This window comes from Coregonus lavaretus (assembly GCF_964263955.1).
Source record: "Coregonus lavaretus genome assembly, chromosome: 26".
Lineage (NCBI taxonomy): Eukaryota > Metazoa > Chordata > Actinopteri > Salmoniformes > Salmonidae > Coregonus > Coregonus lavaretus.
The window spans coordinates 25,487,552-25,500,474 of record NC_140013.1 but is presented as its reverse complement, the minus strand read 5'-3'; the positions used below and the strand labels follow the sequence as shown (position 1 = coordinate 25,500,474).

The window sequence follows — 12,923 nt, the reverse complement described above, 5'->3', positions numbered from 1 at the left end:
GGCAAACACACAGTGGCAAGGCCTGGAGTATGGGACAGGTAATCCAGAGATTTCCTCAGAGAGAGAGGGAATGCCATACCCATTCATCCCTACAACACATCAACTAATATGACTAGTCAATTGTTATGCATTTTCCATTGTGAGAATCTCTTATTGCATTAGGATTGAAATGAAATCACTATCATTACATTAGGAAAAGCGATATCCTCTCCTCACTGTATCTACTGCAGGTGAGAAAGCAAACAAATTCATTACTCAAAATGAAACGCCTGGAAGTTTATTTTACAATGCCTTCGCTCTCATATACTGGGCTGGCACTTCGAATAATGCAGCATTTATTTGACACGGAACTATGCATCTGAATTTGTTTGTGATTCTTTTATAAAACATTATTCCTTCTCTCTAACATGAAGGGTTTTTCTAAAGCAAAAGACTCCATCATTTTAGAGCAAATTCTAGTGTTTCATTGCAAATTCCTGTGCTCAATCTTAAGCTGTCTCCAAAGATGAGGGGGAAAATTTCACTGTTTAACACGGTGTTTTCCAAACTCGGTCCTGGGGACCCGAAGGGGTCTGATTCAAATTATCAAAGCTTGATGATTAGTTGATTATTTGAATCAGCTGTGTAGTGCAAGGGCAAAAACCCTTGGGGTCCCTAGTATCGAGTTTGGGAAACCCTGGTTTACCAGCTCCGATGGGAGTTAAAGTACTTTTTAGAATTCTCTGCAGGAGCATGGGGCTACTTGACCTCTCAAGATGGGTCCCATTAGACAATTAGGTTCTCCATCTAATTATCCATCTAATTAGTGCACAAGAGGTTCTTCGCCTACCCACTAATGTCTGACAATGGAAGTGTTAGAATACAGCTACTGCACAGTAGCAACTAGCTAATGAAACACCTCACAGTTTTACATAGCATTCATCATCAATGGCGTCCAGACAGTGACACATTTGCAAGATCATAACTTTACTTAATTGAACGTGAAGTGGTTCAATGTCTAAGATAATAGGGCTGGTGTGAATAATTCTGAGTATTTAGAGTTCATTCTAAAACTACACTGTACTGTATATACCTTCTATATAAACAGTAAATTGCAGTGCTAGCTCGCTCACAAGGTCGTTTTATGAGTATCACCCCCTTAAGACCAGAATCAACCAGTGACTGACCAGTGAATATGTCTAGTTCTCAACCTCACCAGACACCTTTTAAAGTACTTTTATCATATGGTAAAAGGAAGAATTCAGCTTTCTGTTTAAAATCTATAAAATATTCACTAAAACGTATTGTTACAAATGATCACAAAAGCCTTGGTTCTGGCTTTTTCATGTACGCATCAGGTGAAGGAACTCCATACATCCAAGGCTAATACAAGCCTTTGAATTCCAGGCAGCGAGAGCTCCACAGCCAGATAAGTATCAGCATAACTACCACTCTTTTACAAAGCCCTTTACCACCTGGGATTTACAGCCAGGAATCCAATGCATGAGAGGAAGCATGCATTTGAAACTTCATGAGCAACATGTTTAGGACCTTGAAGAATGCTTCAAAGCAACTAAGGAAGAGTACACTCTGCACTCTTGACATGTGAATGTGCCGAAGTAAAAGGGCTGAATATTATATTCTGTATTTTTACCAGTTTACATATCATGGCATGCAAAAATGACAGGCGTTTAATCTCCAGAAAGCAGAGATATGCAGTGACTGCGTGTCTGTCCCTTGTTGAAAGTGAGGCACTCTTTGGGATTGAATGAGAACTCCTGCAAGTTCATCTGAAGCAGCATGTAATCATAGATAGCTCCAGGCTCTACAGTGTGCCGCCTTCTCAGAAGGATAGATGAGGGACATCAGCAGTACACAAAGAACTAGCTTTTATAAAGGCTAGAATGGGGGACTACTGAGGTCAAATGCAGACACAAAGTACTTCTGTTTGGATCCCTGGGGCAGGATACTTCATGGAGCAACACTAAATATGACACTGTCTTTTCATGGCTGAAAATTGCTAAATAAAGTTTGAATGAATAGAGACCAGTCAATACTGACACTACTGACCAAACAGAAAGCGATTTGATTTAAAAGGAAAATTGCATGACATTTTATTGCCCACCGCTTTGAATTTCTGCTTTATCTTTTGGACAATGCCATTGTCATCACAATAGGCCACTCTGGACTGCAGAGAGAGAGTCAAAATTGGGTGTGGTACAATAGTACCATCCGCTTCAGCCCTGACCCCATGTAAATAGATGGCAATATAATCATTTTATGGGGAGTGTAAATCTTGGCAGTTTCCCCATTGACCATTAGTGGGTCAGGTTAAGTTCCTAGTGCTTGGGGCTCCCCTGACTCTTAATAGGCTCTCAATAATGGGACACACTATTTTAGCTTTGTCTCTTTTCAGAAAACATCAGGCAATGTGAGGAAAAAAAGAAGAAGAGAAATGATCTTCTATGAGTTCTGAGAACAAAGAGCTTGGGAACACCTCCCCTTCCTCTTCATGCACATGTGCCCAAAAGAGCGGGTCCTTGGGGAACTATGTGTGACTACCAATCCAGCTAATGGTATAGCTAATTAACTATTCTAATTCAATCACACCTAGTAAAAAGCTTACGGCTTTCCAATGAAATATTTCAACTAAGATCATTGTGTCATTCAGGATGAGCCATGTCATTAGCTTTTCATATGGACCAGAGCTACTTTCCCCCAGTAGGCTTAGCTTGCCTTGCGCATATGAGAGGTGGGAGAACAGGGGGAAGATACTCAATGCCCTCCCAGAGGGGTGTTTGCTGTTCCATCTTCATGACAAAGAGAGGAGTCGGCAGGAGAAGTCACCATACATTTTAGTCATTTAGCAGACACTCTTATCCAGAGCGACTTACAGTTAAGTGAGTGCATACATTTTTCATACTGGCCCCCCGTGGGAAACGAACCCACAACCCTGGTTTTGCAAGCACCATGCTCTACCAAGTGAGCTACAGGGGACCTACAGCCATCATACCATGCATACCATGCATTTGCATACCATGCATTTGTTTCAAAAGAAACCTGCTTCACAATACCGTCGGGGGGAGTCCGCAGGAAACCAGAGAAAGCAGGGGGGATAGTGTGAATAACAAAAGAGAGAAACAACCTCACTTTTTTGTCCCAAAACAGGGGCAGAGCCGATTCCAGTGCGCTGTAGGCTTTCACCAAAACCAAAGATACCCTCATGCATTTCAATGGTTGCATTTCGGCATAAGGGACTAGTGAGAGAGTGCTGTTGCACAGTCATCTTACTCCCATTGTTAAGACTTTCTCGAAAATGTCACTCCCTTCATATAATAAATAAAGCATTTTTTGTGTGTGAATAGCTATGCTATGATGAAGAAAGATTGTTGTGAGAAAAGGGGAGTGAAATAGATAGAAACTCTAAGGCTGGCATCTCCATTCAAATAAATCCCAGGGTGTTCTGTGCCATTCTACAAAATTGTAAAATGTTGGCTTTCACACAGGAATGTGTGACTGGAAATGTAATCTATATGTAAAACACGTCCTATATTTTAAGCTGTCTAATGAAAACCCACCCAGGCCTTTATAACCTGTCTAACCAGTGACAATACAAGCCGAGTTGTGAGTTTTCTGGATAAGGGGGGGATTAAGGGGAAATCTCAATCGTGACTGTTAAAACAGAATGTATCTCCTGCTCCTCTCTAAAAACTGGGACGAGCCAATCACACTAGCTAGTGTAATTGAGACTCACTTGGCTGTTTTACTGATACCCTTGTGTGTACAACTGTCACAGGCAGACAAAATACTTTTTTTCCGGTGAGTCATTGCTTGGGACTGATTACATTGGCCACACAAGCCCTTTCATTTTCTCTAAGCAAAGCTGTACATCTTATCGCTGTGTGTGTCCAGCCTGTGAATATTCTCTCACTGTTTTCTGTGCTGGCTTACATGTTCTCATTGCTGCCTGATTACAGCTCTGTAGGGCTGAAACATTTTCTCACTACAATTCATCTATGTCAGTGAATCCTGAGCTCTTAACAGAAAGTGCCCATACTTTTCTCTAAACTAAGTGAATACTGAGAATTGAACATTTCAGGGTAGAAATCAGAGATTGAACCAGAGTGAATTAATCTAGTATGCTAGATGTGTGCATATCACAGCATATTCTCACTCAGGTACACTCTTAGAAAAAAAGGTGCTATCTAGAACCTAAAAGGGTTCTACGGCTGTACCCATAGGAGAACCCTTTGAAGAACCCTTTTTGGTTTCGAGTAGAACCCTTTTGGGTTCAATGGAACCAAAACGGGTTCTCATATGGGGACAGCCGATTCGGCCTGTGGGATGCCAGTTGGGGAACCCTGCCCTATTGGCTAGCTCACCCTTATCCACTGCATTTGGGTAAAAGGTAGGTTCTATCGTTCACCCACCCCTTTTCTCGAGAGGCCTCAAAGTGGATTAAAACTAAATTAGTCTCTGTGACCCTAATCTGAATTAAATGAAAAAGAGGCAGAGCCACAATAGTGCAATTGCTTTACTAGAATGAATATGTCCTCCCATTCCCAGATTTCCAAAAGCGAGAAGCCCCTTATCAAAATATACATGTTATTTTCTTTTTTCCCCAGTTAGTTTCTAGCACTTGAATGATACTTTGGGAAGACTGAGAAAAGCAAGAGATACCCTCAGAGAATGAAACCATTTAAACTCTAACACGTTGCTCATGGCAATTTCCTATGACATACATAAAATGTCAGTTCAAACAGAACACTGATGTGTGATTGAGGCCCTTTTCAATAATTAATATCTAAATGTAGGAAATGAATTCAGAAAAGGAGAGAAAGACACTCATCGGAATAAGTCTATAGTCTTGTATACCAAACTGGCGATACTGTCATGCAATGCGCAAATAACTAACTAAAAACATCCATATTTTCAGTATCATGAAGTAGGATAGTGACATTTTGTGTAAAGATACTACAGGAATTCTCACATCATATCATGATTTTCAGATTGAAGGACTGTAAATTTAAGTGTACTGTAGAACACACAAAATGATGATGTCATCATGAATGACATCCTCTCTGTTCAGAGCTAAGAAGAGTGACATTTTCCTCATGGCAATAGCACATTATTTATATTCTAATATGTCACCGCCCTGTAATACTGTCATAAAATATGTAATTATCATATCACTGTAGGACATCTAGTTAATAATGATATTTAAATTGTATTATCTGATATCACTGTCTTGCCCCACCCGCATACAATTTCCTTTGTAAATAGGATCTGGATCATAAACATCTACGATTAAGGATGAATAGATTCATGTTATTGTGCTTTCCATCCATGACACAAAATGTTGCATGAAGGGTCACATTGCATAAGGAGTCAATGGGAGATAGAACAACCACAAACATCTAGACAAACCCGCCTAATAAACAAGAGGTGACATGCACAGTCATTCAAATGAACAGGCACAAAATCCCAAGTGCAAACTGAGAATACAGATCGCCCCAGTCTTTCTCTGCACCAATCATCTGAACATGTATCTATCATGTCAGGACAAAAACTGGTTACGGAGAGTGAGAAAGTGGATGAATACATTTCAAGGAGGTTTCACTCAGACAATGAAACCGTGTGGTCCCCACGAGAACAGGGGCCAGATTAGACCATTAGCAAATGAAAAGCCCCACTTGCTTGACGTGTAATACCAGGTGTGACACTGAGTGGTGTCTATTCCAGGGGGGGTAGGGGGAGTATGGGGGAGGGGTGGAGGGAAAACTGGGAACCAAAAAACAAATGCATCTATACAGACTATTTGTTCTAAAAGACTTTCAGGGCCCTGTTTTTCAGCACTATGTGGTCTAGACCGAGGGTCACAGCTCTCAGTGTTTGAGCTGGAGGAACTGCTTTTAACAACCTGAACAGGAGGTTTTGTTTTTTCTAGCATCCGTTTCCTTCTAAAACAACAGAATCAGAATCACCTTTATTCGCCAAGTACATTGACATATACTCAGAATTTGACTTGGTGATTTGGTGCTGCTAGTGATTGACAACATTTAGAGACAGAGGAATTTACACAAAGTGTACATACATTGTATTGTATACAACTAGGTAGAGTGAGCATAGAGCTATAAGAGAATGAGCAGTGGGTAAACAAATATACAAATAATATTTACAGTATCAGAATGAATCAGAATGAACACTACAGGACCAAAAGTATGTGGACCCCTGCTTGTTGAACATCTCATTCCAAAATCATGGGCATTAATATGGAGTTGGTCCCCCCTTTGCTGCTATAACAGCCTCTACTCTTCTGGGAAGGCTTTCCACTAGATGTTGGAACATTGTTGCGGGGAGTTGCTTCCATTCAGCCACAAGAGCATTAGTGAGGTCGGGCACTGATGTTGGGCGATTAGGCCTGGCTCGCAGTCGGCGTTCCAATTCATCCTAAAGGTGTTCGATGGGGTTGAGGTCAGGGCTCTGTGCAGGCCAGTCAAGTTCTTCCACACCGATCTCAACAAACAATTTCTGTATGGACCTTGCTTTGTGCACGGGGGCGTTGTCATGCTGAAACAGGAAAGGGCCTTCCCCAAACTATTGCCACAAAGTTGGAAGCACAGAATCGTCTAGAATGTCATTGTATGCTGTAGCGTTAAGATTTCCCTTCACTGGAACTAAGGGGCCTAGCCCGAACCATGAAAAACAGCCCCAGACCATTATTCCTCCTCCACCAAACTTTACAGTTGGCACTATGCATTGGGGTAGGTAGCGTTCTCCTGGCATCCGCCAAACCCAGATTTGTCCATCGGACTGCCATATGGTGAAGCGTGATTCATCACTCAAGAGAATGCGTTTACACTGCTCAAGAGTCCAGTGGGGGCGAGCTTTACACCACTCCAGCCCACGCTTGGCATTGCACATGGTGATCTTAGGCTTGTGTGTGGCTGCTCAGCCATGGAAACCCATTTCATAAAGCTCCTGACAAACAGTTATTGTGCTGACGTTGCTTCCAGAGGCATTTTGGAACTCGGTAGTGAGTGTTGCAACCGAGGACAAAATATTTTTACACGCTACACGTTTCAGCACTCAGCGGTCCCGTTCTGTGAGCTTGTGTGGCCTACCACTTCGCGGCTGAGCCGTTGTTGCTCCTAGACGTTTCCACTTCACAATAACAGTACTTACAGTTGACCGGGGCAGCTCTGGCAGGGCAGAAGTTTGACCAACTGACTTGTTGGAAAGGTGGCATCCTATGAGCTCTTCAGTAAGGCCATTATACTGCCAATGTTTGTCTATGGAGATTGCATGGCTGTGTGATCAATTTTATACACTTGTCAGCAACGGGTGTGGCTGAAACAGCCAAATCCACTAATTTGAAGGGGTCCACATAATTGTGTATATATAGTGTACAGTGGGGGAAAAAAGTATTTAGTCAGCCACCAATTGTGCAAGTTCTCCCACTTAAAAAGATGAGAGAGGCCTGTAATTTTCATCATAGGTACACGTCAACTATGACAGACAAAATGAGGAAAAAAAATCCAGAAAATCACATTGTAGGATTTTTAATGAATTTATTTGCAAATTATGGTGGAAAATAAGTATTTGGTCAATAACAAAAGTTTCTCAATACTTTGTTATATACCCTTTGTTGGCAATGACACAGGTCAAACGTTTTCTGTCAGTCTTCACAAGGTTTTCACACACTGTTGCTGGTATTTTGGCCCATTCCTCCATGCAGATCTCCTCTAGAGCAGTGATGTTTTTGGGCTGTCGCTGGGCAACACGGACTTTCAACTCCCTCCAAAGATATTCTATGGGGTTGAGATCTGGAGACTGGCTAGGCCACTCCAGGACCTTGAAATGCTTCTTACGAAGCCACTCCTTCGTTGCCCGGGCGGTGTGTTTGGGATCATTGTCATGCTGAAAGACCCAGCCACGTTTCATCTTCAATGCCCTTGCTGATGGAAGGAGGTTTTCACTCAAAATCTCACGATACATGGCCCCATTCATTCTTTCCTTTACACAGATCAGTCGTCCTGGTCCCTTTGCAGAAAAACAGCCCCAAAGCATGATGTTTCCACCCCCATGCTTCACAGTAGGTATGGTGTTCTTTGGATGCAACTCAGCATTCTTTGTCCTCCAAACACGACGAGTTGAGTTTTTACCAAAAAGTTCTATTTTGGTTTCATCTGACCATATGACATTCAACCAAATCCTCTTCTGGATCATCCAAATGCACTCTAGCAAACTTCAGATGGGCCTGGACATGTACTGGCTTAAGCAGGGGGACACGTCTGGCACTGCAGGATTTGAGTCCCTGGCGGCGTAGTGTGTTACTGATGGTAGGCTTTGTTACTTTGGTCCCAGCTCTCTGCAGGTCATTCACTAGGTCCCCCCGTGTGGTTCTGGGATTTTTGCTCACCGTTCTTGTGATCATTTTAACCCCACGGGGTGAGATCTTGCGTGGAGCCCCAGATCGAGGGAGATTATCAGTGGTCTTGTATGTCTTCCATTTCCTAATAATTGCTCCCACAGTTGATTTCTTCAAACCAAGATGCTTACCTATTGCAGATTCAGTCTTCCCAGCCTGGTGCAGGTCTACAATTTTGTTTCTGGTGTCCTTTGACAGCTCTTTGGTCTTGGCCATAGTGGAGTTTGGAGTGTGACTGTTTGAGGTTGTGGACAGGTGTCTTTTATACTGATAACAAGTTCAAACAGGTGCCATTAATACAGGTAACGAGTGGAGGACAGAGGAGCCTCTTAAAGAAGAAGTTACAGGTCTGTGAGAGCCAGAAATCTTGCTTGTTTGTAGGTGACCAAATACTTATTTTCCACCATAATTTGCAAATAAATTCATTAAAAATCCTACAACGTGATTTTCTGGATTTTTTTTTCTCAATTTGTCTCTCATAGTTGACGTGTACCTATTATGAAAATTACAGGCCTCTCTCATCTTTTTAAGTGGGAGAACTTGCAGAATTGGTGGCTGACTAAATACTTTTTTTCCCCACTGTATCTAAATGCAGTAATAGTGCAGTTATTCTGTGTACAGTTCAAAGATACAGTAGCTGGTTGCTGTGTGCAGCATAGAGTGCAGCATGGAGTGCAGCATAGAGTGCATAGTCCTTTCGTCTCTATGGGCCAGATGGCCGGTTGGTGAAGGCCACAGCCCAGGGAAAGAAACTGTTCAGGTGGCGGGAGGTTTTGGTCATGATTGACCTGAACCGCCTGCCAGAGGAGAATTTTTGGAATAAAAGATCAACTGTGTATCTAATTACTGACTGATGGTGTCTATTCTGAAAACTACCTACACAAACAGAGCACTTAGTTTAAAACCTCCAATTCAACATTTACAATGAGGCATGTGGTGATAGATGAAACGTGTGGTGTTTAGACTGAGGGATTTTGTGATTTGATGAAGATATATAACTAGATGGTTGCCTAGTGGTTCTTAAAATGACACAGCATATGAAGTTGTAATGAGTAACCAGCACATGGAAAAGTCATCATCAATCCTCCATGGAACAAGCAAACAGACACATGGTTTCACCATTTATGGAGGACGGTCTGTCTGCCAGCATCATGTTTACTCATCAAATGTTGGTGTGGAGGGCTATAAACCTAAATTACAGGTCCACCCTAAAGGCCTTCAAACTCCACTGTTTTAAAACCATTATCATAGGGGAGGCTCTTTTTTCCACCCAGTTCAAATAAAAATGCCTGAGAGTAGGTGACAGTGACAAGTGAGGCACACTGTAATTTACAATGAGAGGCATGTCATGTGACAGTGTCAGACAGAGGAGGACCTAAGTCAGATCACCCACTTCCCTTCCCAACCTTGTCTCAGAGCATTTTGTATTATTCTGTACGTAAATCTGAGACACTCCATTAGTATGATATGTTACGTTTGGTATGGTTACATAAGACACATAGTTACTTAAGACTAAAACGAAAGGAGGGTGGTTGGTCGGGCGTATAACTCAAATGTCTAGCAACCCAAAGGTTTCCGAGTTCAAATCTCATCACGGACAACTTTTGAATTTTAGCTAATTAGCAACTTTTCAACTACTTACTATTTTTTAGCTACTTTGCAACTACTTAGCATGTTAGCTAACCGTTCCCCTAACCTTAACCCTTTTAGCTAACCCTTCCCCTAACCTTAATCCTTTAACCTAACTCTTAATCCAAACCCTAACCTTAACCCTAACCCCTAGCCTAGCTAATGTTAATGAGCCAGCTAACATTAGGCACCTAGCCACCTGGCTAGAATTCGTAACATATCATGCGTTTTGCAAATTCATAACATATTGCATGTTTTGCAAATTCATAACATATAATACTAATTGTAATTCCCACGGGGGGCCAGTATAAAAAAAAAGATATGTATTCACTAACTGTAAGTCACTCTGGATAAGAGCGTCTGCTAAATGACTAAAAATGTTTAAAAAAATGTAATTCGTAACATATCATACGAAATGGGTGATGGACATACAGAAATTAATACATATCATACGAAATATAACATATCATACTAAATGGAGTGTACGGATTTACATACAAAATAATATGAAATGCTCTGAGACCAGGTTTCCGTTCCCTCTCCCAAGGGACTATTCAGAGCTCCACTGCAGTTTGGTTAAATGTTGAAACTGAATGCTTAAACACATGGTGTGTACCTGTTGGCTTGGGAAAATGCTTTCTTTAAAGAAATGTACAGAAAGTAAAAAACCAAATTTCAATCTGTTTCCTCATCTGATGTAGTTAGCCAGCCCCCCCCCCCCCCCCGAACACACGGCACTCTCATTCCTGTAATACCCCATCATCCCTGCCCCCAGTCACCAGTCCCTAGAACTGACTCACCACAAAATCACCCCATTACACCACCCCACCCCTCTCCAGCATTCATTCAATTGATCCCATTCAGCATGACAAAAACACTGAAATTATATTAGCTCTTAGGGGCTTAAAATATTTTCCGCTACTATTGGGTCAATAGACTGTATAATATACAAGGGATGGGGTCCCATGGAAGGAACACAACACATATCCATCATGTTCATGTTCAAAAGGGTATGTGGAATTTTTTTAAATTATGAGATATGTCAGATAGCAGGTTCTCTGACTCCAACTAGGTTATGCACCAAATCAGGTCCCAATCTCAAATAGTAATTCACTCACATTCCTAATTTGAAAGCCATAAATTGCTATTATTGAAGCAGTACATCATGTTGCATTAGACTGGGGATGCAAGGCTTGCCTGCCTCGTGGGGAAACACTGGTAAGTGTGCGCTTTTGAGTGCATAATGTACATGTTTGGGGATGAACGTTTACCACACAAGTTTACCGCACAAATGATTGTGAAAAGTCGGTTTACTGTTGTAATTATTGTAATAAAATGAGAGGACAGCTCTCCCAAATTGAGAGCACATGACTATCACCTGGCGAAACCTATTCTACACTCCCACGAAGTGTGGCCAGAGGTTGTACACACTTAATGCCATATACAACTTGTAGTTACGCAGTAGTCATGCTATGCGCAATAATGGTACAGTGGCAAAATAACCTTCTAACCATGACTATAACTAGCTGCAACTTTGTCTTCACAAACCTCAGTGGAAATCAATATTGCTAATCGAATGACAAGCGTTTTCACTTTAGATTTATCGTCTACAAACGTATCATCACCATGCAGTTCGCATGAAGTGTTAATTAAAAATGTTGATAAAATGTAACAGTTTTCTTTGAAACAATGTAAGATATGATGCATGTTAGGCTACAGTACCTTGGTAGACAAGCGCGACGAGGAGTGCATACAGACAGCTGGAAAAGTGCATCCTGGCGAATGTCAGATATCCTTGTCAAGCTGTTCCTAAAGTTTGATAATATGTTCGTTGTTATCGATCAGTTAACTTCCTTCCGTAAACGTCAGGGTTAAATACTGAGATATTCACTAACTGTGTTCAGTTACAGCTGTATAACATGTGCTCTCTCACTTGCCTTGGCTAACAGGTGAAATGCGGGAGCGGGTCGAGTGAGCGACGACGGGAAGCTATGTAGGGTTGGGTTTTACAGCAACTCCGCCCAGGATCTTGTTGACCCCACTCCGCACTGCATTATACAAACACACATGCACACACACACACACACACACACAGTAACTAAATGGTCGCTAGTTCGAATCATGGAGCCGATAATGTGACAAATCGGTCGATGTGCTCTTGAGTAAGGCACTTAATCCTAATTGCTCCAGGGTCGCCGTTGATAATGGCAAAATAACCCACTGGGCACAGACGTCAATTTAACTTCTAGTTTTGATTTACATTTGGTTGAGTTGTCAACGAACATGAAAAAAAAATGTCACCATATAATTGGATTAAGTCGGGTTAAAAAAATAAGAATTTCCCTTACCAATCAGTTTTCCACGTTGATTCAACGTCATCACATTTACTTTTTTGTTTGAGATGATGTGCAAACAACATTTATTCAACCAGTTTTTGCCCAGTGGAAAGGCTCAAGGTGGCTCTTCATAGTTTAAATTCATAACTGCAGTGCACTGTGTTATCTTACCTTTCCTATTTGCATTGCAAGTTCGAATATAATACCAGTGGAATTTGCAACCTTTCGACTGTAGCAGCCACAAGGTGAAAAATCTGCTGATGTGCCCTTAAGCAAGGCACTTAACCCAAATTGCTCCTCGAAGTCGCTCTGGATAAGAGTGTCTGCTAAATGACTAAAATGTAAAACTGAATCCTGATTTCAGTTGGTGATGGCAGAGAGAGACAGTAGTTGTTCAAACTAGCGCCTCACTAACATCCTGATTAGAGGCTCAGAATTGTGCAATGTCAGGTGTTAAACTTTAATCCTGTGTTGATTAAAATGAGGACAAAGGTGTCTTAAAAAGTTGTGGATGTGAGCTGTCAGTACTTGTGTTTTGGGTAGGTAGT

The 12,923-nt window shown here is 41.6% G+C and overlaps 1 protein-coding gene across 4 annotated transcripts in view; it reads right to left on the bottom strand.

Annotated features, from left to right (window-relative positions):
• LOC311101739 (CD166 antigen homolog A-like) overlaps nucleotides 1–12,006 on the bottom strand; it is a 47,290-nt gene extending 35,284 nt beyond the window's left edge. For all 4 annotated transcript variants that reach the window (XM_084142921.1, XM_084142920.1, XM_084142919.1 and 1 more), the window contains exon 1: nucleotides 11,762–12,006. In XM_084142921.1, the coding sequence (XP_083999047.1) occupies nucleotides 11,762–11,813 (52 nt within the window). In that variant the 5' untranslated portion in view covers nucleotides 11,814–12,006. The remainder of the gene's footprint in view (nucleotides 1–11,761) is intronic.
• Between the last annotated feature and the right edge of the window lie 917 nt (nucleotides 12,007–12,923).